Source organism: Erinaceus europaeus, chromosome 3 (assembly GCF_950295315.1).
Source record: "Erinaceus europaeus chromosome 3, mEriEur2.1, whole genome shotgun sequence".
Classification (NCBI taxonomy): domain Eukaryota; kingdom Metazoa; phylum Chordata; class Mammalia; order Eulipotyphla; family Erinaceidae; genus Erinaceus; species Erinaceus europaeus.
In genome coordinates this window covers 64,505,977-64,531,149 of record NC_080164.1, presented here as the reverse complement: position 1 = coordinate 64,531,149, position 25,173 = coordinate 64,505,977, and the positions used below count along the sequence as shown (strand labels likewise).

The following is a 25,173-nucleotide window of genomic DNA, read 5'->3' as shown; positions in this document are numbered from 1 at the left end:
AAAACCTATTTCTTAAAGACCTTCGTTACTGAACTTATAGTTGATTGGTTAGTGCTACCTCTTTTTAAAATATTATTTAATATTTTACTTGATAAGACAGAGAGCAGTTGAGAGGGGGAAGAGGAGACAGACACCTGTAGCACTGCTTTATCACTCGTGAAGCTTTCCCTCTGCAAGTGGGGGTGGGGAGGCTTGAACCCCCCAGGTCTTTGAGCATGGTAATGTGTGTGCTCAGCCAGGTGTGCCACCACCAGGCCCCAACCTCCAGTTGATTGTAGGTGAAGTCTGATACCTCTCCCACCCTCAAAGCCCCAGACATTTTTAAGTTATTTAGTTTTTGGTCATGGTGAACTATGATTTAATATACTGCTGTATCTGGTTGACTAGAATTTTGATCAATACTTTATCCTCTATGTTCATCTGCTTTTGTTATCAGGATAATGTTGGCTTCATAGAAGCTGGAAGGAGGGAGTATTCCTGTATCTTCAGTCTTTTGGAAGAGTTTTAAAAGTAGAGTTAAGTATTAACTCTTCCTTAAAGGTTTTGTAGAATTCATTTGTAAAGCCATCTGGTCCAGGACTTTTATTGTTTGGAAGGTTTCTGATAATGGTTTCAATTACTTTGGCTGTGATTGTCCTGTTGATGTTTTGTCCTGCTGATGTTTTCTAGTTCCTCTTTGTTGAATTTTGGAAGTTTGTAGGTATCTAGGAACTGGCCCGTTTCTCCCAGGTTCTCTAGCTTGGTGGCATAGTTGTCCATAGAAGCCTCACAGGATCAGTCGGATTTTTTTTTTTAAAGATTTTATTTATTAATTGCTGAGAAATATAGGAAAAGAGAGAGAGAGAAAGAACCAGACATCACTCTGGTACATGTGCTGCTGGGGCTTGAACTTAAACTTAGGACCTCACGCTTGAGAGTCAAGCCCTTTATCCATTGTGCCGCCTCCTGGACCACGATAAGTTGGTGTCTGTTGTGACATCTCTTTCATTCACAATCCTATTTGAGTCTTCTCCCTCTTTTGTTTTGTGAGTCTGGCTAAGGATTTGTTGATTTTTGTTTACTCTTTCAAAGAACTGATACTTAGCTTCGTTGATCATTTCTATGTTCCTCTTATTTTCATTGTTATTTATTTCTGCCCTAATTTTAGTTATTTCAGTCCTTCTGGTTGCTTTAGGGTTTATTTAACTTTTAATTAGAAGAATAATAGAGGCAAGAGACCACGAGCATCGGCATCTTTCAGAAAATATGTTCGTTGTTTGGTGCTGTCACCATTTACAGTCACCTGAAGCATTGTTCATTTATACTTGTAAGTAAAAGCATCCCTACCATAGAAAGGGTAGACTTATAAACTGACATCAGATAGGAATGTGTGCCCTTAACTAGGTTGCGCCAGCACCTGGTGCCCCATAAACTGGGAGCACACAAAAATTACTGATCAATGTTGGTTTTACCTTTCTGTCACTTTTTTTTTTTTTAGTATGGTTTAGGCAAAGTCATGATACTCAGATGCATTACATTTTTTTTTTTTATCTAAGTATCCTCTTTTGTTATTTTCAGTATTAATCATAAAGCACTTTCAAGCTTGGAAATTATTTTGAATAAGCAGACTTGGAAGTAATCCATCTTTTTCTGTCACGTTTTCTAACAGTTATCTTCTCTCTGGCTTCTATAACTTTGTTTTTATGTCTGCCTTTACCCACTGAAATGTTAGTTTTTGTTTTGTGTGAAGTGTTCGCTTTGTTGTTTTTATCCACCAGGGTTACTGCTGGGACTCAGTACCTATACAACTCCACCACCCTCCCAGCCACCCACCCCCCACTCATAAATGGAGAGAGAGAGAGAGAAGAGAGAAATACCTGTAACACTGCTCCACCACTGTGCAGCTTAAGCTTACTCTCTGAAGGTGAGGACCAGGGATTTAAAGCCAGGTGTGTGTGTGGTGATACATACTCCCCACTAGGTGAGCCATCTCCAGGCCCCTCAGATGTTAGCTTAAGCTATGTTCCTAGCACTTAGGATGCAACAGGCATTCTACTTAAAACAAAGAGAGACTTGATGTCATCATTTGGCTCTCAGTGTGAGTTTGGGAATTCAACCCAACTTTTGGAAATCTCAGCAATCTTGAAGAATTTTCTGAAAACTAATTTAACAGGTCCTAAATATTATTATTGATACCAGATTATGTGGAAAGTGTGATATATTACTACATTTCTTCAATTTTATTCTCACACCAAACTTGATGGATGAACTTCAACAGAGTGGGGAGTTGGGCGGTAGCGCAGCAGGTTAAGTGCACATGGTGCCAAGTTCATGGACCGGCATAAGGATCCTGATTTAAGCCCCCGGCTCCCCACCTGCAGTGGGGTCACTTCACAGGTGGTGAAGCAGGTCTGCAGGTGTCTTGTCTTTCTCTCCCCCTCTCTGTCTTCCCCTCCTCTCTCCATTTCTCTCTGTCCTATCCAACAAAGACAACATCAACAACAACAATAATAACTATGACCATAATAAAAAAACAAGGGTAGGGAGCCGGGCGGTAGCGCAGCGGGTTAAGCGCAGGTGGTGCTAAGCGCAAGGACCAGCATGAGGATCCCGGTTCGAGCCCCCAGCTCCCCACCTGCAGGGGAGTTGCTTCATAGGCGGTGAAGCAGATCTGCAGGTGTCTGTCTTTCTCTCCTCCTCTCTGTCTTCCCCTCCTCTCTCCATTTCTCTCTGTCCTATCCAACGACGACAACATCAACTACAACAACAATAAAAAGACAACATAAATAAAATTACAAAAAAAAGGGCAACAAAAGGGAAAATAAATAAATATAAAAAATTTTGTAAAAAGAAATTAAACAGAGTGAAAGTAATTTGAGAATTCATTGTTAGTAGTTAGGTGTTGACAGAAATTCCTTCTTATTAAAATAGAAAGGTTTTCGGGAATGGGATATGATGTTCTGGTGGTGGAAATTTTGTGGAATTGTACCCCTCTTATCCTATGGTCTTTTCAATATTTCCATTTTATAAATAAATTTAAAAAATAAAAAGGTTTTCATTCAACAAATATTCACTGAAAGTTTAGTCTGGCAAAATTACGCTTGGTTTCCACCTTGAATTTGTTATAGGCAACCCCTGCTTTCTCTGATTGATTTTGGAGAGATTTCTTTGTAAACTGAGTGGATATAGTAGCTGAGAATGGACTCAGTGGAGCTGAAGGCTTGAATGCCTAAGGCCCTGGCACCCTACCTCATACCCACTGCCTGTATACCCCATGAAACAAAGTAAACCTTTAAAATCACTAAATAATAAAATTGAGTGGATATATATGAGACCACTTGCCAGATAAATAAATGCAGGGAAAAGAATGACACTGCGGGGCCAGCCCCTCCTCCAGATCTAGAAGAATGCTACTTTTCAGGATCTCTGAGAATTCCACACCCTCCAAAAGAGAACAAGCACCGACCAAATTCTGTTTGGTCAGAAAACATTTCCTTGTTTTTGTTTTATAGTCATACTACACACTTAATTTTTTAACTAGATATTTCCTTTGAAGTCTATACTGTATGTTTTTTGGTTTTTTTTGACTAGAGCACTGTTCATCTCTGGTTTATGGTGGTATGAGGGGATTGAGCCTGGGACTCTGGAGCTTCAGGCATGAAAGAATGCATAACCATTATGCTACCTACCCTCCGCCCTATACTGTATCTTTTCCTTGAGATTTTCACTCATTCTTGGTCCTCCTCACCTATGGCTATGATTCTTTTTTTTTCTTTTTCTTTAATTCTATAATGGACAGCTGGTGGACCTTTGGCTTACTAAAAGCCTTTTGACTTTTTGTCCAGGGACTATACTTGAGTGAAATTGCAGTGGTCCAGGAGGTGGTGCGGTGGATAAAGCATTGAACTCTCAACCATGAAGTCCCGAGTGCAATGCCCGGCAGCACATGTACCAGAGTGATATCTGGTTCTTTCTCTCTCTTCCTATCTCTCTGATGAATAAATAAATTCTTTTTTTTAAAAAAGGAGGGGGCCGAGTGGTAGTGCAGCGGGTCAAGTGCACGTGGCACAAAGGACCCCGTGTAAGGACCCCGGTTTGAACCCTTGGCTCCCCACCTGCAGGGGCAGTCACTTTACAGGCGGTGAAGCAGGTCTGCAGGTCTATCTTTCTCTCCCCCTCGTTGTCTTCCCCTCCTCTCTCCATTTCTTTTTGTCCTATCCAACAACACAGCATCAATAACAACAATAATAACTGCAACAACAATTTTAAAAAAAGCAACAAAGGGGAAAATAAATAAGTATTAAAAAAGTGAAGTTGCAGAGTTAAAAAACGATATTCTTGTGGGTGGGGAATGCCATAATAATGATACAAACAGTTTCTCCTGCCTGAAACTGCTAGGTCACAGTTTCAATTCCCCACACCACCACATGCCAGGGCTGAACTGTGTTCTGGTTAAAAAAAATAAAATAATCTTGTTGACTTTACTGGAAATGAACGACATTTCTAGGTGGTTGTACCGTGTGCTCCAATTTTATTCAATAATTGCTCCCTATATACACTAGCACTTGTTATCATTAGACTTCTAGGGTTTTGCCAGATGGATAGATAGAAAGTGGTAGGGGCCTGGGCAGTGGTATACTTGGTAGAGCTCAAATGTTACCATGCACAAGGATCCAGGTTCAAGCCCCCAGGCCCCACCTACAAGGGGAAAGTTTCACAAGTGGTATTGTAGTGCTACAGGTCTCTCTTTCCCTGTCGATTTCTCTTTGTCTCTCTCTAGCAAATAAAATATTAAAAAATATAATAAAACACAATATTTGCACGTTTTAATGGTTCGTAGATTGAGCATATTTTCATATATTATTTATCACTTGTTTGCTGTTCTATGAAGTGCCCTTTGAAGGTTTTGTCCCATTTTCTCCTGGCTGTTGGTCATTTTCATAGTACTGTGTGAGAATCTGTACTGTACTCTGAACATCAAGCTTCGGAGATTTATATGTGCTGCACATGTCAGTTTCTGTGACTTGTCTTTTCTATCACTGTAGGGTATTAATTTTAATGTGGTGGAATTTGTCTCTTTCTAGTTTACACTAGTGTGAATGCATGCTTGTTATGTGCAAGGTTAAATATATAGTCTCTCTTTTTTTCCTTCTGCATTTGTGTTAAAGCCATCTGGAATTGTTTTGTGTGTAATTCTGGACATCTTTAAACACATCCCTCCATCTTGTTCTTCAGCTATTTTTAAACTTTTGCCTCTTGCTTAAAAATATGAGTCAAAATATTATGTTGTGCAGAAAAATTATTTTGTGATTGTATTAGAGCTATGTTGAATCCAGATATGTTTATTTATTTATTCCCTTTTGTTGCCCTTGCTGTAGTTATTGTTGTCATTGTTGGATAGGATAGAGAGAAATCGAGATAGATGGGGAAGACGGGGTGGGGGGTGAGGGGGGGATATAGACACCTGGAGATCTGCTTCACTGCCTGTGAAGCGGCTTCCCTGTAGGTGGGAAGCCGGTGGCTTGAACCAGGATTCTTAATGCTGGTCCTTGCGTTTTACGCCACCTGTGCTTAACCCGCTGCGCTACCGCCCGACTCCATAAATGGTTTTTCATATTTGGCAACCTTGCTTAAAAGATTTAATTATTGGGAGTCGGGCTGTAGCGCAGCGGGTTAAGCGCAGGTGGCGCAAAGCACAAGGACCGGCATAAGGATCCCGGTTCGAACCCCAGCTCCCCACCTGCAGGGGAGTCGCTTCACAGGCGGTGAAGCAGGTGAAGCAGGTCTGCAGGTGTCTATCTTTCTCTCCTCCTCTCTGTCTTCCCCTCCTCTCTCCATTTCTCTCTGTCCTATCCAACAACGACGACAACAACAATAACTACAGCAATAAAACAAGGGCAACAAAAGGGAATAAATAAATAAAATAAAATTAAAAAGATTTAATTATCATTTAGTTGTTTTGGACATTTTCTGTATAAACAAGCACATTATATATTAATGAAAAGCTTTTCCTTACAATGCACAAAGACCCGGGTTCATGCCCTTGTTCCCACCTGCAGGGGGAAAGCTTCACAATTGGTGAAGCAGGACTATGGGTTTCTCTGTCTCTATCCAATAATAAATAAGTAAAAATACTTAAAAAGCGTTTCCTTGCGAGGACCAGAGTAAGGATCCCGGTTCGAGCCCCCAACTCCCAACCTGCAGGGTGGTCGCTTCACAAGCGGTGAAGCAGGTCTACAGGTGTCTTATGTTTCTCTTCCCCTCCTCTTTCCATTTCTCTCTGTCCTATCCAACAACAATGGCATCAATAACAACAACAATAATAACTAGAACAAGGGCAACAAATGGGAATAAAAGTAAATATTTTTAAAATAAAAATATTTTTTTATAAAAAGCTTTCCCTGCTATTAAACCCACCCACTGAGTTTTAGATTAAAGCTTCTCTTTATATCTAAACACCGGCTGATTTTCAGGTCTGATGGCTCTTCAGGCTTGCTTATTTACTTATTGCCATCTGAGTTGTTGCTGGGGCTTCATGTTTGCACTATGAATCAATCACTCCAAGCAGCCATTCCTGCCCCACCCCACTTTTTTACTAGGTAGGACAGAGAGAAATTGAGAGGGGAGGGAAAGATATCAAGGGAGAGAGAGAAAAAGAGACACCTGCAGACCTGCTTTACCACTGGTGAAGCTTCTCCTCTGCAGGGGAGGAGCAAGAGTTCAAGCTCAGGTGATAACTTACGCACTCAAGTGGGTGCACCACCACCTGGCCTCTCTCCTGTTTCTTTTACCCTAGTAAGGATTATTTTATATCCAGTTCTGATTCAAGGCCAGCCACCCAGACTCTGCTGCTGGTGCTTTGTGTTTGTGTTATGTGCATACACTTTTATTCCTTGACATTTTATTGCTTCTGTATGTCCCATGGCAGTATTAGGATCACTTGAAACTAAATTCTTGACCCGGCATTTAGGAATATGTTGTCGTCTGGAGTTAGACTATCCACCTTTTAAATGGATGCCTTATGGTTGTAACTGTGCAGGCATTCTGGTGGTTCTGTGTTACTGGGTAGGGTTCCTAACTTCCCCTTCCATGGAGGATATATTAGAATCCCAGTCTTATGAGAAATTGCCTGTTGTGCTCCACTTTTGACAGACCTGATCTTGGCTTTCAGTGTTTCATTTTATAATACTGTGAAAATCTAAACTCAGATTTTTACCTGGTGCCTTGGCAAACGCCTGCCCCCTGCAGTGATTCCAGCTATCAGGTCTTCTCTCAGGTTGTAAAAATCCTCTTGCTAGCTCATCAGATCGGTTTAAAGTTGCTGTTACATTTTATTAAATGCTGTAAGTTACTCTAGTTAGGGGTGTGAGTCTCTAGCATCACGTGGTTGGAGAGGTGCTTTTGCTTTTCTCTCTCAAGAAATGTCTTTTTATTCAAAAGAGTCTAAATTGGGTAACAGAATCCACAATATTGTTGGAAATTCTGTACTTAATATTGTTTCTAGTTGTTTAGGAAAGGAACTATGGGATTTGATAAAATCCTTGAAAATTATAAAAATGGGGGACAAGTGGTAGAGCATCCAGGTGAGTGTACATATTACCAAGCATAAGGACCTGGGTTCAAGTCCCCACTCCGCACCGACAAGGGGGATACTTTGTGAGCAGTAAAGCAGGTCTGCCGGTGTCTGTTGTTCTGTCTACCTCTCCCTCTCAATTTCTCAGCCCTATCAAATAAAAATGGGGGGGGGGGGTTTAGTGGCCACTGGGAGCAGTGGATTCATAGTGCAGGCATGGAGCCCCAACAGTAACCCTGGTCATAATTAATAATAATAATAATAATAATAATAATAGTAATAGTAATAAAAGGTTTTTAAAATTATAAAAATGAATTGAAGAGAATTAGCAAAATAGCTCACGTGGGTAGTGTGCTACTATGTATCTGACCCAGGTTTGAGCCGGCCCCCACTATATTGGAGGAAGTTTAGGTGTCATGGTCATTTTCACTTCTCTACCTCTCTGTATCTTTTAAAAATAATAATAAATGAAGAATGACCTTTATAGCTTCTAATCAATGACATTTCTTTTTTTATAGGTGTCAGCTGTGATGCATGTTTAAAAGGAAATTTTCGAGGTCGCAGATATAAGTGTTTAATTTGCTACGATTACGATCTTTGTGCATCTTGTTATGAAAGTGGTGCAACAACAACAAGGCATACAACTGACCACCCAATGCAGTGCATATTAACAAGGGTAGATTTTGGTATGTATATGGTTGAATGTTGATGGATTATCTTTTAGAATTTTGTGTGCGTACATTCGTAAAGAAGTAAAGGCAGGGGTGTCAGGCGGTAGTGCAGTGGGTTAAGCGCAAGGCGTGAAGCGCAAGGACCAGCGTAAGGTTCCCTGTTTGAGCCCCCAGCTCCCTACCTGTGGGAGTGAGGGGGTTGCTTCACAATCAGTGAAGCAAGTCTGCAGGTGTCTTTCTCTCCCCCTCTCTATCTTCCGCATCTCTCTCGATTTCTCTCTGACCTATCCACATTAAAAAAAAAAAAAAAAAAGGGAAAAATGGCTTCCAGGAGCAGTGGATTTGTAGTGCAAGCACTGAGCCCCAGTGATAATCCTGGAGGGAAAAAAAATTGCCATGACTTTTCCAACAACTCAATAGAAGATTTGCAGCAGTGTTCCCCCAGTCTGTGGATTGTCTTTTGACTCTTTTTAATGTTACATTTTGCAGTCTTATCTTTTTTTCTTTTTTATCATGTTTTTGATAGCATGTCTTGGAAATCATTGCTTATTAATTAATCCAAGATCATGACATTTAAACTTGTGTTTTCTTGTAAGAATATTATAGTTCTAGCCCTTAAATTTAGATCTTCTATCTGTTTTTGAGATTTTTTTTTTTTAAATATGGTATGAAGTAGATACCCACATTCTTGGGATATTGCTCAAGCATTGTTGAAAGACTATTTACTTATATGTCATTGTTGGGACTTCACCATTCTGGGTTTTTTTCCTCTGTCAGATAGAGAGTGGGAGAAAGATAACAACACCGAGGTGGGTGGTGGTGCACCAGGTTAAGTGCACACATTACAGTATGCAAAGACTCAGGTTCAAGCCCCCAGTTCCCACCTGCAGGGGGAAACTTCACAAGTGATGAAGAAGTGCTGAAGGTGTGTCTCTATCTCTTCCTCCCTCTCAGTTTCTGTCTGTTCTATCAAATTAAAGAAATAAATAAAATTTAAGGGGGCTGGGTGGTAGCGCACTGGGTTAAGCGTACATAGTGTTAAGCACAATGACCAGCATAAGGATCCCTATTCGAGCTCCTGACTCCCCACTTGCAGGGACGTCGCTTCAAAAGCAATAAAGCAAATCTGCGGGTATCTGTTTCCCTCTCCCCCTCTCTGTTTTCCCCTTCTCTCAATTTTCTGTCCTATCCAATAGCAACAATAGCAACAATAATGGAAAAAAGATGATCTCCAGCAACAGTGGATTCGTAGTGCAGGCACCGAGCCCCAGCAATAACCCTGGAGGCAAAAATAAATAAATAAATAGAATTTAAAGAGATGCCACAGCACCAAAGTTTTAAAAATACAGTGAGTGGGGGGTTGGCTTAACTGGGTTGCACACATAACTATGCAAGCAAACTATCCAGGTGAGTTATTTTGCCACCCTGTTTTTCTTCTTCCTTTCTCTCCTCTTCATTCTTCTTTTAGATGTTTTTATTTTATTGTGAAAAAGAATGAGAGGAGAGAGGGAGAGATAGAGCAGATACCTGAATGGAATGTCTCAGTTCTGTCCTAAGTGGTGCCAAGGCTTAAAACTGTGAACTCTGGGGAGTTGAGCCGTAGCACAGCGGGTTAAGTGCACATGGTGCAAAGTGCGCAAGGACCAGCGTAAGGATCCCGGTTCGAGCCCCTGGCTCCTCACCTGAGGGGAGTTGCTTCACAGGCGGTGAAGCAGGTCTGCAGGTGTCTTTCTCTCACTCTCTCTGTCTTCCCCTCCTCTCTCCATTTCTCTGCTCTATCCAACAACAACATCAATAATAACAATAATAATAACTGCAACAATAAAGCAAGGGCAACAAAAGAAAATAAATGAATAAATATTAAAAAAAAAAAAAAACAGGGAGTCAGGCGGTAGCACAGCGGGTTAAGAGCAGGTGGTGCAAAGTGCAAGGACCGGCATAAGGATCCTGGTTCAAGCCCCCAGCTCCCCACCTGCAGGGGAGTTGCTTCACAAGCGGTGAAGCAGGTCTGCAGGTGTCTATCTTTCTACTTCTCTTGTCTTCCCCTCCTCTCTCCATTACTCTCTGTCCTATCCAACAATGACGATATCAATAACTACAACAACAACAAAAAAAACACCTGTGAATTCTGGCATGCAGGTCAGTATTTTTTTTTCTTAATTATTTTATTCCCTTTTCTTGCCCTTGTTTTATTGTTGTAGTTATTGTTGTTGTTATTGATGTCGTCGTTGTTGGATAGGACAGAGAGAAATGGAGAGAGGGGGAGAGAAAGATAGACACCTGCAGACCTGCTTCATCGCCTGTGAAGCGGCTCCTCTGCTGGTGGGGAGCCCAGGGCTCAAATCGGGATCCTTAAGTCTGTCCTTGCGCTTTGTGCCACGTGCACAGTAGCTGCATCTCCAACCCCCATAGTCATAGAGAGGTAGTGGATATGTTCATTAGATTGGTTGTGATATTTTTACTGTGGATTTTTGTTTGTTTTGTTTTTTTAACCAGAGCTCTGATCAGCTCTAGCTTATGGTGGTGTGGGGGATTATTGAACCTGGGACTTCAGAGCTCAAGCGTAACAGTTTGTTTGAATAACCCTTATGCTATCTACCCCCTGCCATATTTTCACTGTGCATACATATATCCAAAAATCAAATTGTATGTCATAAATATATAATTTTAAAGTCAATAACCTGTAGTAATACTTAAAAGAAAAAAATCAATAGATGGTAAATGTGAGTGGGGTTTTTTTTGTGTGTGTGTGAATCTTGATCGATTCCATTGATATATGTCTGTATGTTAATACCATACTATCTTGATTCTGATAGCTTTGAAATCAAGATATGTGACCCTTCTGGGCAGGAGAGCTAGGAAGAAGTATGACCATTTCAACTTTGTTCTTCTTAAAGATTGTTTTGGATATTCTAGATTCCTTTAGCTTCTGTGTGAATTTTAGGATCAACTTTCAGCTAAGAAGCCAACTGGAATTTTGATAATTATAGTTTTGACTCTGTAGATCATCAAAAGTACTAACCCTGCTAATCCATGAATGTAGAATTACTTTTCTTTTATTTAAGCCATCCTTAACTTCTTCCAGCCAAGTGTTTTAGTTATCATGAGATGTGTTTATTGTAAATTATTTTATTTTTATTATTCACTGGAAGTGTATAGAAAAACTTTTGTGTAGATTATATACCCTATACTATTGCTGAACTCATTTGTTAATTTTAATAAATTTTTAGTGGATTCCCTAGGATTGTTTATAGTCTTGTCATCGAATAGAAGTAGCTGTACTTTTTACTAGATGGATGGATTTTGTTTTTATTTCTAGTTAACTGTGGCTAGAGCTAACATTTTGAAGCAGTATGACAAGAGTAGACATACTTGATTTGTTCTTTGTCTGAAGAGGAGAATATCCAGTTTTTTAAGATAGTCTAAATCTCAGGCCTAGGAGGTAGCAACTTGAGTAAAATGCTGAACTTGTAAGCATGGGGTCCCTGGTTTGACCTCCAGCTTCCCATGTGTCAGAGTGATGCTCTGGTTCTTCCTTCCCGCCTCACCTCCACCTTACTGTTAATAAAATTTAAACCTGTAATTAAAATGGTTTAAATGTCCCTTAAAATTATGAACAAATCTGTAATGTGATACTTTATATTTCTCTCTCTTTTTTTAAGTGATTCGTTTTAAAGAATTTGTTTATTTATTTATGAGAAAGATAGGAGGAGAGAGAGAGAGAGAAAGAACCAGATATCACTCTGGTATATGTGCTGCTGGGGATTGAACTCAGGACCTCATTCATGAGAGTCCGATGCTTTATCCACTGCACCACCTCCCGGACCACTTTCTTTTTTCTCTTTTCACAAGTGACCATATCTTAAGGTAGATGTTTGTTTCATATTTAAATACTGAGATAGTTCTTTGTAGTAAAATGGCACAACATACTAAATATACATTTAATTGCCTTTTCTTCTGTACTAGCAATAAAAAAATAGACTTAATTCTAATGAGGCAAGCAAATTATTGCCACAGACTGATTAATTATTTAGTTCTTCTGTAAACAAGCTAAGCAGAATATGCTGTGGTTGTAACCCCACTCAAGTTAATATTTTTTAAAACTAAATACTTTATTTTTAATTTTTTCAATTCCCTTTTGTTGCCATTGTTGTTTTATTGTTGTAGTTATTATTGTTGTTATTGATGTCATTGTTGTGGATAGGACAGAGAGAAATGGGGGGGGGAGAAAGACACCTGCAGACCTGCTTCACCGCTTGTTCGGGGGCTCGAACCGGGATCCTTATGCCGGTCCTTGTGCTTTGTGCCATGTGCGCTTAACCTGCTGTGCTACCACCCGACTCCCCAAAAACTAAATACTTAAGAGTTTTGACTGCTGTAACAGTGGCACAAAGAGCTGCACCTGGAAGTTGGAATATTGAGCATGGTTGTCTGTTCTTTCACTCTGAGAACTTGTGTTCTTACATTTGATACACCCAATCAAATTGTATTGACATTGGCCTTGCCACAGTATACACAGAGATAAAAGTAAATTATAATAAAATTAGAACCAGATGTGAAGTGAGAGCTGATTTAAAATTTAATGAAGGAATTTTGTGCTTTGTTTTCTCTCTTAAGACTATCACAGTTCTAAGTAGAAGGAATTTTAGAGGGATGTCATGGAGTCCTTGGAAAAAGAGTGTTGTTGCAGATGCAGACAGGTTCCTGGGCATTCCTGTATAGAATGAAGTTGTTGGTGGAGATTTCAGGCACACTTTTTCCCCCTCAACATTATTGTAGCATGTGACATATATTTTTATATGTTAAGAAAACTAAAAGCAATTCTCAATGCAATTCTACTTTATTTTTTAGATTTGTACTATGGTGGGGAAGCTTTCTCTGTAGAGCAGCCACAGTCTTTTACTTGTCCCTATTGTGGAAAAATGGGCTATACGGAGACATCTCTTCAAGAACATGTCACTTCTGAACATGCAGAAACATCAACAGAAGTGGTAAGTGAAATATCCTTGTGTCTATAATGGCATAAAGTATGTTCTGTTGTTCCCCCCAGTAAATATTTTAACTAGTGATTTAATATTGATGTACAAAATTAGAAGAAAACAGGGGTATAATTCCACACCATTCCCACCACCAGAGTTCTGTGTCCTCCATTCTCTCCATTGGAAACTACAGTAGTTCTCCCAGGATTATAGAAATAGGCCGACTTATTTCTCTAACTCCATTTATATGTATATGTTTTTGCCCATTTTTTCCTTTGGTCCTGCCTTCTCTCCCTTTCTAAATCACACCTACACCTATTATTACTTCCAAGTATCCTTTTTTTCTCCTTTTCTCATGAATTGGGGTTCAGAGGCCTCTAGTCATTTCCTCCTAACATTTCTCCCCTTCTCTTTAAAAGTATGGACCAAAATACATTTCAAGGTGCAGGAAGTGGGAGTTCTGGATTCTATAATTGTTTTTCTGCTGGACGTGGACATTGGCAAGTCAGTCCATACCCGTAGCCTGTTTCTTTCTTTGCCTAGTACCCCATTATATCTAAAGTTTTCAGAAAACCTGCCTCACAGAACAAGCCTGGATATTTGTAGAAATGAGACTATACCCTAGTTTAAATAAGAAATAAAAATACATCAGACATTTTAAATAAATTAATTTTATGTGAACTTCAGTGATGGCAGGATCACTATTATTCACTCCTTGGTAATTTTATTATTTTTTAAAAGATTTTATTTATTAATGAGAATTACAGGAGAGAGAGAAAAACCAGACATCACATCACTCCAGTACATGTGCTGCTGAGCTCATGCTTGAGAGTCTAATGATTTGTTCATAGTGCTACCTCCTGGGGCACTACTATTTTATTTCTTGGCATAACCTTTTATTTCTTTTATAGCCTTGAATGTTGACAGTGACCTCTACTCCAGTCAATCCATAATATTAAAGTTATACATTATAACATTTAACTATTCAGAACTTTTAGTTTATTTATTGGGAGATTAATGTTTTATAATAGACAATGAATACAATAGTTTTTACATGCATAACATTTCTCAAGTTTTCCATACAACCCCCACTTAGGTCCTCTGCCATCTTGTTCCAGGACCTGAACTAACTAGTCAGAGCCTTAATGTACCAGCTCACCTGAATTTTAGCATAGGCCCTCTAACTGAAAAATCAAGATGCAGTCACACAGGAGAAATTATGCCTATTGTGGCTCTAGGAGACACCTGATCTTTAGCAATACTCACAAGGCTTAGATGTTTTCATTTAAAATTCCTTATGTATCATTAATAAGGAAAGCTCCAACTTACGCAGATTTATTTTTATAAAATATCATTTGGATAATTGTTTACAACTTTGAGCATAGTGAGCATATAAATTGGTAGAATGCTTCATCTGGTAAACTTTTTCAATGCTAGCTTAGGGAAATATACCTAACCTTGTACTAGAAAGTTAGGGTAGGGGGTCCAGCGGTGGTGCACTGGGTTGAGCACATACAGCACAAAACTCAAGGATCCCAGTTCAAGCCCCTGGCTCGCCACCTGCAGTGAGGACACTTCACAAGCAGTGAAACAGGTCTGCAGGTATCTCTTTCTCTCTTCCTCTCTATATCCCCCTCCCCTCTCAATTTCTTTGCATTCTAGCCAATAAGATGGTGGAAAAAATGGCCACCAGGAGCAGTGGATTTGTAGTGCCAGCACCAAGCCCCAGTAATAACCCTGGAGGCAGAAAAGTTAAACAGCCCAGGAAAAATTTGGGTTGAAATTGTTTTTAATCTTTATTGTACTTCATTGGGAGAGAAACAGATTCACATAAACATAGGTAAATACAGAGCTTTCCCAAAGACAAAGAGTTATGACGATGGGCAGGTTCTTCACTACATTTTAATTTTGTTTTTATCTAGCAACCTCTTCTACACACAGGCAGTACTTTTAATCTTTCTACTATGATTAACTTTATAACTTGAGGGCTGAGGAGACAGCGTAATGATTATGCAAAATATGTTCATGCCTAAGGCACTGAGGTCTCAGGTTCAATCCCCAGTACCACCATAAGCCAAAGCCAAGTAGTGTTCTGGTCTTTCTTTCTGTTATCTCTCTTGTTAAAATAAAATAAATACATAAATATTTTTTTAAAGACTTTATAACTTTACTCAAGCTGTCATAGAGGAAAGGAATGGGAAAGGGGGAAGTAATTATCAAATAATGGCCAGACAAAATAAAGGAAGCACAGGAGGACTGGAGCTATAGAGGAGTTTGTATAAGAAAAAGTAGGGATGTCTGAGCAGAAATTCACTGTTGGTAGCAATAAAAGTGAGAAAAGTATGAGGGGACTACATTTACCTATCTCACTGCTCTATCCGCAGGATGATAATATTATAGGTCCTTCATAGGTCAGTTATTCAGTACACTGGAGTGGGGGGAGGGAGTAGTGACTCACCTAATTGAGTGCACATGTTACAATGCACAAAGACTCAGGTTCAAGCCCCCCAGCTCCACCTGCAGAGGGAAAGCTTTGTGAGCCATGAAGCAGTGCAGCAGGTATCTGTCTCCCCCTATGCTCTCAATTTCTGGTGGTCTGTATCCAGTAAATAAAGCTACTGACAATAAATAATGCCTTCAGTACAACTTGGAAAGGAAAACATTTATTGGTCTTTTGCAAGATAAACATTCATAATTTCTTTTTTTTTAATTTTTTAAAAATATTTATTTCCTTTTTGTTGCCCTTGTTTTTATTATTGTTGTTGTTATTGATGTCGTCGTTGTTGGACAGAACAGAGAAAAATGGAGAGAGGAGGGGAAGACAGAGAGGGGAGAGAAAGATAGACACCTGCAGACCTGCTTTACCTCCTGTGAAGCGACTCCCCTGCAGGTGGGGAGCCGGGGGATCAAACCGGGATCCTCATGCCGGTCTTTGAGCTTTGCGCCACGTGCGCTTAACCCACTGCACTACCGCCCGACTCCCCAACATTCATAATTTCTAGATGATCTCTCCAAGTATTAGCTAAGAACAGTTGGAGCCAGGTGGTGGTGCACCTGGTTGAACATATATATTACAATGCACAAGGAACTGTGTTTGAGCCCACCTGCAGAAGGAAAGCTTTGTGAATAGTGAAGCAGTGTTGCAGGTGTCTCTGGCTGTCTCTATCCAATAAATAAATAAATATAATAATAATTAAAAAGAACAGTATATCTTCCATGTGAAGTTACTTTCTGAACTTTTTAGATTCTTAGATATTAGTTGTTGCCACATTATCAAGTTTGAAAATGCTTCCTACATAGACGTTGTAGTACATCTAATGATCAAACTGGTTTATTAAACAAACTTGGGGAACAATTCATGAAGGAAGGAAATTGTACTATTCAGAAGAAAAAAATGAATCAAGATGTAGTATTGAAAAAGAAAGACCATAGTGGGTGAAGGGGATGCATTATTGTGGGAAATAAAAATCAGCTGAGTGAGACCAAATAATAGAGAACCTTTAAAACAAGTAGAATGTTTTGTCCACTTGTTGTGGTAGACAAAACGTGTTAGACGTGGTCCGGGAGGTGGCACAATGGATAAAGCATTATCCCTCAAGCATGAGGTCCTGAATTCAACCTCTGGCAGCACATACACCAGAGTGATGTCTAGTTCTCTCTCTCTTCCTATCTTTCTCATGAATAAATAAATAAAATCGTAAAAAAAGAAAATGTGTCAGACATTTTGACACCTGTTAGAGAGTGCCACAGCGCTGTCTAGGCTGTTGTTTAGGACGTAAATATGATAGACTTGGAGTGACTCTGACTCTGGTTTTGTTTGCTACCAGGGTTTTTGTTTTTTGTTTTTTTTTTTTTATTCCCCCTACGGCTTGGGTACCTGCACCATAAACCCCCTGCTCTCAGTGGATTTTTTTTTTTAAATAGGACACTGAGAAATTGAAAGGGATGGGAGACTGGGAGACATAGAGACAGAGAGGCACCTGCAATACCACTTCACTACTTATGAAGCTTCTCCCCTACAGGTGGGGAGTGGGGGCTTTGAACCTGGGTCCTTGCACATGGTATTGTGTGTGTTCAACTCCGCCTGGCCCATCTAGTTTTTTTAAAACATTATGGGCCTAATGGCTATGTCCATGAACATGGGAGGAAAAAGGAGAGAAATGACAAAGAAACCCCTGGACTGGGGAGGTAATGTAATGATTAGGCGAAAAGCCTTTCGTGGGGCCTGGTTAAGTGGACATAGAAAAGCTCAAGGATCCTGGTTCAAGCCCTCGGCTCCCCACCTGCAGGGGACAGGGTTGCTTCACAATTGGTGAAGCAGGTCTGCAAGAGTCTCTCTTTCTCTCCCCCTCTTTGCTTCCTCCTCCTCTCTCAATTTCTCTGTCCTGTCCAACAACAACAATAGAAAAAAGGTGGCCACCAGGAACAGTGGAGCCCCAGCAATAACCCTAAAGGCAAAAAAAAAAAAAAAAAAAGCCTTTAGTGCCTGAAGCATCACAGGTCCCAGGTTCAGTCTCCAGCATCACCATAAGCCAGAGGTGCACAGTGCTCTGTAAAAACAAAGAAACAAAATAAAATAAATAAAAACAAAGAAACAAATAAACACTGCTGCACAGTGTAAGAACATTGCTAGAGAACGATCCATGGCTGCCAGGTTGTGGTGCACCTAGTTGAGCGCATATGTTGCAGTGCTCAAGGAGCTGTGTTCAAGCCCCTGGTCCTCAACTGCAAGAAGAAAGCTTCACAAATGGTGAAGCAGTGCCGCAGGTATCTCTCTGTTTCCCCTTCTCAATTTCTGGCTGTCTCTAATAAATACAGATAATAATAATAAAAATTAAAAAGAACGATCAGTCAAACATTTGATATCACCAGAAAATAATAGGAGAACATGTAGGGTAATCACAGCTTTTGAACAGGTACTCTCAAAAAGAAATGTTACTTATGGATGTAAAATAAATTAACACTTCAAATTCTCAAGGCATTTATTTTGCTTAAGGGCTTTTCTGTTAACAAGAATATGATGTTCCAGAATCTGAGTTTCAGAGCAGGTGTTTTTTTTTTTTAGATCAGAGAGAAATGGAGGAAGGAGGGGAAGACAGACAGACACCTGCAGACCTGCTTCACCACTTTTGAAGTGACCCCCCTGCAGATGAAGTGGGGGGCTCGAACCAGGATCCTTCCGCCAGTCCTTTTGCTTGGCGCCACTAGGGCTTAATCCACTGCGCTACCACCTGACTCCCCCCCGGACAGTTTTTAGTGGTCTGAAATAAAGATGCATCAAAGTGGTAGAACCAGCTTAACTCCCCAGGATCTACTGAATAATTTTGGTGAAAAGCCAGTATCTATAATGCTGCAGTCTGGCTTCAGTTAAAACCAGGTTCCGGGGCCGGGTGGTGGTGCACCTGGTTGAGTGCACATGTTACAATGCACAAGGATCTGGGTTCGAGCCCACAGTCCCTACCTGCTGGGGGAAAGCTTCACAAGTGGTGAAGCAGTGCTGCGGGTGTCTCTCTGTCTCTCACCCTTTCTGTCCCTCCCTTCCCTCTCGATTTCTGACTGTCTCTATCCAATCAATAAATAAAGATAATTTAAAAAAAAATTTTAAAAACCAGGTTACTTGCAGAATTGGATGGGCAATTTTTAAAAGAATACATTTTCATTTAATTGGATAAGCGCTATGTGAAAGACATATGCTAATTAACTTTTGGAGATACAAGGGAAATCTTGATGGAAATGTACAAAATAAAATATTACTTATGCTTAGGAAAAAAATCTCATAGGTAGAAAATAAAGGAGAAATAATATACAAAAATGTTCATGTATTGTAAAATGCAAATAAGTAAATGTGATTAAGAAATCGATTTTTATGTAGCAATGAACAAAGTGGATGAGAAATTTGTTATGAAGCTTATAATAAAAAAGGAAAAGAACATATCACATCATGGGATTTAACACCTTTTTTTAAAGACTTAATGAGAGACAGAAGGGGGTGGCGTAGATGGCATAATGGTTGTGCAAAGACTGTCATGCCTGAGGCTCCAAAATCCTAGGTTGAATCCTTCCGCACTACCATAAGTCAGAGCTGAACAGTGGGAGAGAGAAAGAGAAAAAGAAAAAGAAGGGAGTCGGGCTGTAGCACAGCGGGCTAAGCGCAGGTGGCGCAAAGCACAAGGACCGGCATAAGGATCCCGGTTCGAACCCCGGCTCCCCACCTGCAGGGGAGTCGCTTCACAGGCGGTGAAGCAGGTCTGCAGGTGTCTATCTTTCTCTCCTCCTCTCTGTCTTCCCCTCCTCTCTCCATTTCTCTCTGTCCTATGCAACAACGACGACATCAATAATAACTACAACAATAAAAACAACAAGGGCAACAAAAGGGAATAAATAAATAAAATAAATATTAAAAAAAAAAAGAAAGAAAGAAACAACCAGTGTATCACTCTGGCATGTGTGATGCCAGGGATCAAACTCAGGACCCCCATGCCTGACAGTCCAGTGCCTTCCATTGTGTCATCTCAGGCCTGCTCTTTTCTTTCAAAGCTCCACACAGTAGCCAGAGACAGAATGCCATTTGGTGAGGGCGGAGGAACTCCAGACTTCTTGTATGGAGGAACATGAGAAGCTTTTGTTCAAACCATAATAGCCTGGCATGCTTATTTTTACTACTTTTTTTTTTAATGAGTATATTTTATGGACACATAATATAATTTATTATTCTTTTCTTGCCTCACAAGCATGTTCTATTTTTACCTCTCTGCTCCATTTGCACACTATCATGTTCAAGTGTTGTTTCTCTTGAGCATCTTTAGGTTTTCTTGAGAGTATTTCTTAGAGTCCCAGAGGAGATAATCAGGACAGGTGACTGGGCCTAAGAGGAATGAGTGTCGTATCAGAGTCAAACTCTTGGGATTTCTGTTCATCATTAAAGATGGAGATTTGTGTTTGCTTGGGCTCTGAGAATCAGAATAGTTCTCCCCCACCCGGCACCCCAATGTTGTCTTGCCAGATCTCATATTTCCCCACCTCCTCATCTGCAGTGCCATTCTCATCTTCAGTTTGCTATAAGGAGTTAAATCACTGGTCTGGGAGATGGCACAGTGGATAAAGCATTGGACTCTGAGCATGAGGTCCCGAGTTCAATCCCTGGCAGCATATGTACCACCAGAGTGAGGTCTGGTTCTTTCTCTCTGTCCTCCTATCTTTCTCATTAATAAATAAAATCTTTAAAAAAAAAAAAAAAAAGGAATAAAGAAAGAGTTAAATCAACCAATTGCCCAAATTTTATTCCTATTGAAAGAATTTGGCACCTTGTGGTCTGGGAGGTGGCACAGTGTTGATAAAGCATTGGACTCTCAAGCATGAGGTCCTGAGTTTGATCCCCAGCAGCACATATACCATAGTAATGTCTAGTTATTTCTCTCTCTCTCTCCTCCTATCTTTCTCATAAATTAAAAAAAAAATCTTTAAAAAAATGACAACTAACACCTGAATCACTCATAGCATCCTGAACTCTCACATCCCTAGAGAAGCCCAGCCTCAGACTATAACCGCACATCTCCCGCAGCCCTAGAGAAGCCCAGCCTCAGACTATAACCGCACATCTCCCGCAGCTTCATTTAGTAGTCCTTGTTTGTTTCAGACCTTTCTTCTTGACTCTGTTCTTTTTTTTTAGTTTTTTAAAATTATTTATTTTCCCTTTTGTTCCCTTGTCTTTTTATTGTTATTGTTGTTATTGATGTTGTTGTTAGAGAGAAATGGAGAGAGGAGGGGGAAGACAGAAAGACAGACACCTACAGACCTGCCTCACCACCTGTGAAGGGACTCCCCTGTAGGTGGGGAGCCGGGGGCTCGAACTGGGATCCTTACACCAGTCCCTTGCGCTTTGTTTAACCCGCTGTGCTACCCCTCGACTCTGTTCTTTTTTAAAAAATATTTATTTATTCCCTTTTCTTGCCCTTTTTTTTTTATTGTTGTCATCGTTGTTGCATAGGACAGAGAGAAATGGAGAGAGGAGGGGAAGATAGGAGGGGGAGAGAAAAGGAGACACCTGCAGACCTGCTTCACCGCCTGTGAAGCGACTCTCTACAGGTGGGGGGCCGGGGCTCGAACCGAGATCCTTACGCCGGTCCTTACGCTTTGGGCCATCTGCTCCTGACCCGCTGCCCTATACCGTTGGACTCCCTTGACTCTGTTCTTTAAGTTAAACATTTTTCATGTCTCAGAGCTTGACTATCATTCTTAGACAATCATCTTCTCATTTGAGTTTTTGAAAGAACAATAATTGCTTTTCTTTCCCTCCCTTTCCTCCTCTCTCCCTTCCTTTTTCTTTATTTCTATTCTACTTATTTTACTTTAGAAAGCAAAATACAGAGGAGGAGACTAAAGCACTGCTTAGCTCTGGTTTATGAGTGGGCTGGGATTAAACCTGGAACCTTAGAGCCTTGGACATGAAACTCTGAATGTCTTATTCCTTCTGACCTTCACTCTCCCATTCATCATCCTGTTGAAACTGCTGTTTGTAAAACCACGCTCCCAATTTACCTCTGAACTCTCCTGGCATATATACTATACTCCTATTTTTTTGCCCAAAGCTCTAAGTTATTCCTTGACCTTACTTGATAACCTTTTGTTCTGCCTCCCACACCTTTAGGAAATAAGGTTCTAAAATGAGCTTCCATCCTTTTTCCCCCTTGAATGTCCCATTATAAATTTATAGAGCATATTTACAGACTAGCCATAATCATCTCCCCCCATATCACATCCAAAGTATGTGTTTGTACAGGTGTGTTTAATAAGAGCTTTGCTGTCTTATTTGGTGAATTAGTCAGGTTGGTTTTTATTTTGTTTTGTGTTTTGTGGTTTTTGTTTGTTTCTGGTTTTTTTGTTTGTTTGTTTGCTACCAGTGTTATCACTGAGGTTCAGTGCTTGCACAACAAACAGTCACCACTCTTGGCAGCCACATTTTTTTTCTTTTTAACAAAAAAGGGGGGGGGGCAGGAAGAAATTGAAAGGGAAATAGGAGATGGGGAGAGAGGAAGAGAGATATCTGATCTGCAGCCTTCACGCCATGCAGGTGGGAACCGAGGACTTGAACCTGGGTCCTTACACATGGTGACTTGTGCACTCTACTGGTTGTGCCACTACTACCTGGCACTGAGACTGTGTTAAAAACTTTCCCACAGCTATGGTTTGAACTAAGATTGCTGTGTCTAACCCTAAGAGAATGTGTTTCAGTTGTAGATAACAGTGCAAATGCACTATAGTTCTTGTTCAGACCACTTTATTCATTATTCAGAATTTGGTGTTTTTTGCCTGGTGAAAACTTGATTGTAATCAGTACTTAGCCTGAGTGGTGTCTGGCCAATGTTCATCTATTAAATCTGCTTTCTTTCATTTCAGATTTGTCCAATATGTGCAGCATTACCTGGAGGTGATCCTAATCATGTCACGGATGACTTTGCAGCTCATCTTACACTTGAACACAGAGCCCCTAGAGATTTAATATCCTTTTAAGAAGCAACGGGAGTGACCTGTAACATTTGTCATTTTGATCATTTTCAAGGACATAACATTATCGTCAAAGAAAAGATCTAAAGTCCAGATTATTTGAATTTCTTTTTACCTCTTTCTAAAAGTGATTGAGGATTAAGACAGTTCCATATATACTATACTATGAACCATGATCACTGAGTTACAGTTGACTTGCACAGCCTCTTTAGTTTATTATAAGCAGAGTTCTGAAAGAACTTTAAGCAGGTAGAAAGTCTCGAAGAGGAGGTTTTCATTCAGAAGAAGAAAATGCCGACCCATGTCAAAGTCTAAGTATAGAAAGGATTTATTTGATTCCCCCTCTAGTCCCGTTATATGTCCATATAGTGGGCACATGTACATCTTGGGACTCCTTTCTCTTTGGACTTCCTTCTCCAAGAGAAAATTATTTCCTATTTATTTATTGATTAAATAGAGACAGAAATTGAGGGGGGGAGAATAGGAAGGAAAACACACCTACAGCACTGCTTTAACACTCATGAAGCTTTCCCCTTGTATATAGGGACCAGGGGCTTGAATCTGTGTCCTTACACTCTGTGATTTCTGTGATTTCTGTGTTTAACCAGGTGTGGTTAAAATAATTTCCTGTTCCAACATTTGGGTAGGGGAGATCAGGTCCTACTCTAAATTCATCTTTCATTTCTGTTTTCCCTTTTCCCAAGTTTGTCTCTTGACAGTCCCTGGCAGCATTGCCTTCAGTCTGCAAGAGATCCCTAACCCACAAGGGCAGTTAATTTTGTAAACTCCTTTAAGTGCTCCTGGTTCCAGGTTTTATATATTTATATTTTATTTATTTATTTATTTATGACAAAGATAGGAGAGAGAGAACCAGATATCACTCTTATCTCCCATTCATTTTCATGTTAAGGGTTCAGTGTTTGAAGAAAGAAAGGAATGCTAGCCCTGGGAAGTGACTTAGCAGGTAGAGTTCATGCATGACCATGCATCAGGCACCCTGGGTGAGATTCCTAAGGGAACTCAGTTGGAACAGAGCTTTGGTGCCCTTCCCCCCCAAGAGAGAATTAAAAAATTGGGCCAGGAGGCAGCTCAGCAATATCATGCATTCACATGACTGGGTTAATCCACCAATACTGCATTAAAATGGAATTCTGTAGGGGGCCGATGGTAGCTCAGCAGGTTAAGTGCACATAGTACGAAGTGCAAGGATCCCAGTTTGAGCCCCCAGCCCCCCACCTGCATGGGGGTCCCTTTGCAGGCTGTAAAGCCGGTCTGTAGGTGTCTATCTTCTCTCTCTTCCTTTTTTTTCTTTTCTTTTTTTTTTTTTTTTTTTTTGCCACCAGGATTATTGCTGGGGCTCGGTGCCTGCACTACGAATCCACTGCTCCTGGAGGCTATTTTCCCCCTTTTGCTGCCCTTGTTGTTTTAATGTTGTAGTTATTGTTGATATTGATGTCCTTGTTGTTGGATAGAACAGAGAGAAATGGAGAGAGGAGGGGGAAACAGAGAGAGGGAGAGAAAGACACCTGCAGACCTGCTTCACCACTTGTGAAGCGACCACCCTGCAGGTGGGGAGCCCAGGGCTCGAACGCCAATCCTTGCGCTTCGCACCATGTGCGCTTAACCAACTATACTACCACCCGACCCCCATCTTCCTTTCTTCTCTCAGTTTTTCTCTGTCCTATCCAACAACAGCAGCAGCAACAATAATAATAATAATAGCAAAAACAGCAGCCATGGGAAAAAGATGGCCACCAAGAGTAGTGGATTTGTAGTGTAGGCACCATCCCCATCAGTAACCCTGGAAGGGGGGGAAATCTGTAGAGGAGTCAGGTGATGGCACACGTGTTATAATGCACAGAGACTCTGGTTCAAGCCCCTGATTTCCCCCTGCAGGTTGAAAGCTTCACAAGGATGAATGAGTACTACATGTATCTCCCTCTGTCTTCCCCTTCACTCTCATTTCCTCTATGTTTTTATCAAACAAATCATTTTAATTTTTAAAAAGTTCTATAGCAATACCCAGAAGGTTATTCTTAATCCACGGCTCACTGAGGAGGTAGGCAAATGATTTAATGCCAAGACTACATTTTAGCAAATTCAGGGCCCACTAATAAAATTGGTATCATTTGGGAGTTGAGGGGTAGTGCATCAAGTTAAGCGCAGGTGGCACAAAGTGCAAGGACTGGCATAAGGATCCCCATTTGAGCCCCCAGCTTCCCACCTGCAGGGGAGTCACTTCACAGGTAGTGAAGCAGGTCTGCAGGTGTCTTTTTTTTTTTTTTTTTTGCAGGTGTCTTTCTTTCCCTTTCTCTGTCTTCCCCTCTTCTCTCCATTTCTCTCTGTCCTATCCAACAACAGCGACATCAAAAACTACAACAATAAAACAATAAGGGCAACAAAAGGGAATAAATATTCTTTTAAAAATTGGTATCATTTAGTAGAATATTCCATGTCAACAACTACA

At 40.5% G+C, this 25,173-nt stretch overlaps 1 protein-coding gene across 1 annotated transcript in view; it reads left to right on the top strand.

The window, feature by feature from the left end:
- KCMF1 (potassium channel modulatory factor 1) overlaps window positions 1-25,173 on the top strand; it is an 87,554-nt gene that overhangs the window by 46,112 nt on the left and 16,269 nt on the right. The window contains exons 2-4 of the mRNA XM_060187335.1: window positions 8,071-8,238; window positions 13,075-13,214; window positions 22,599-22,689. Coding sequence (XP_060043318.1) covers window positions 8,071-8,238; window positions 13,075-13,214; window positions 22,599-22,689 — 399 coding nt within the window. The remainder of the gene's footprint in view (window positions 1-8,070; window positions 8,239-13,074; window positions 13,215-22,598; window positions 22,690-25,173) is intronic.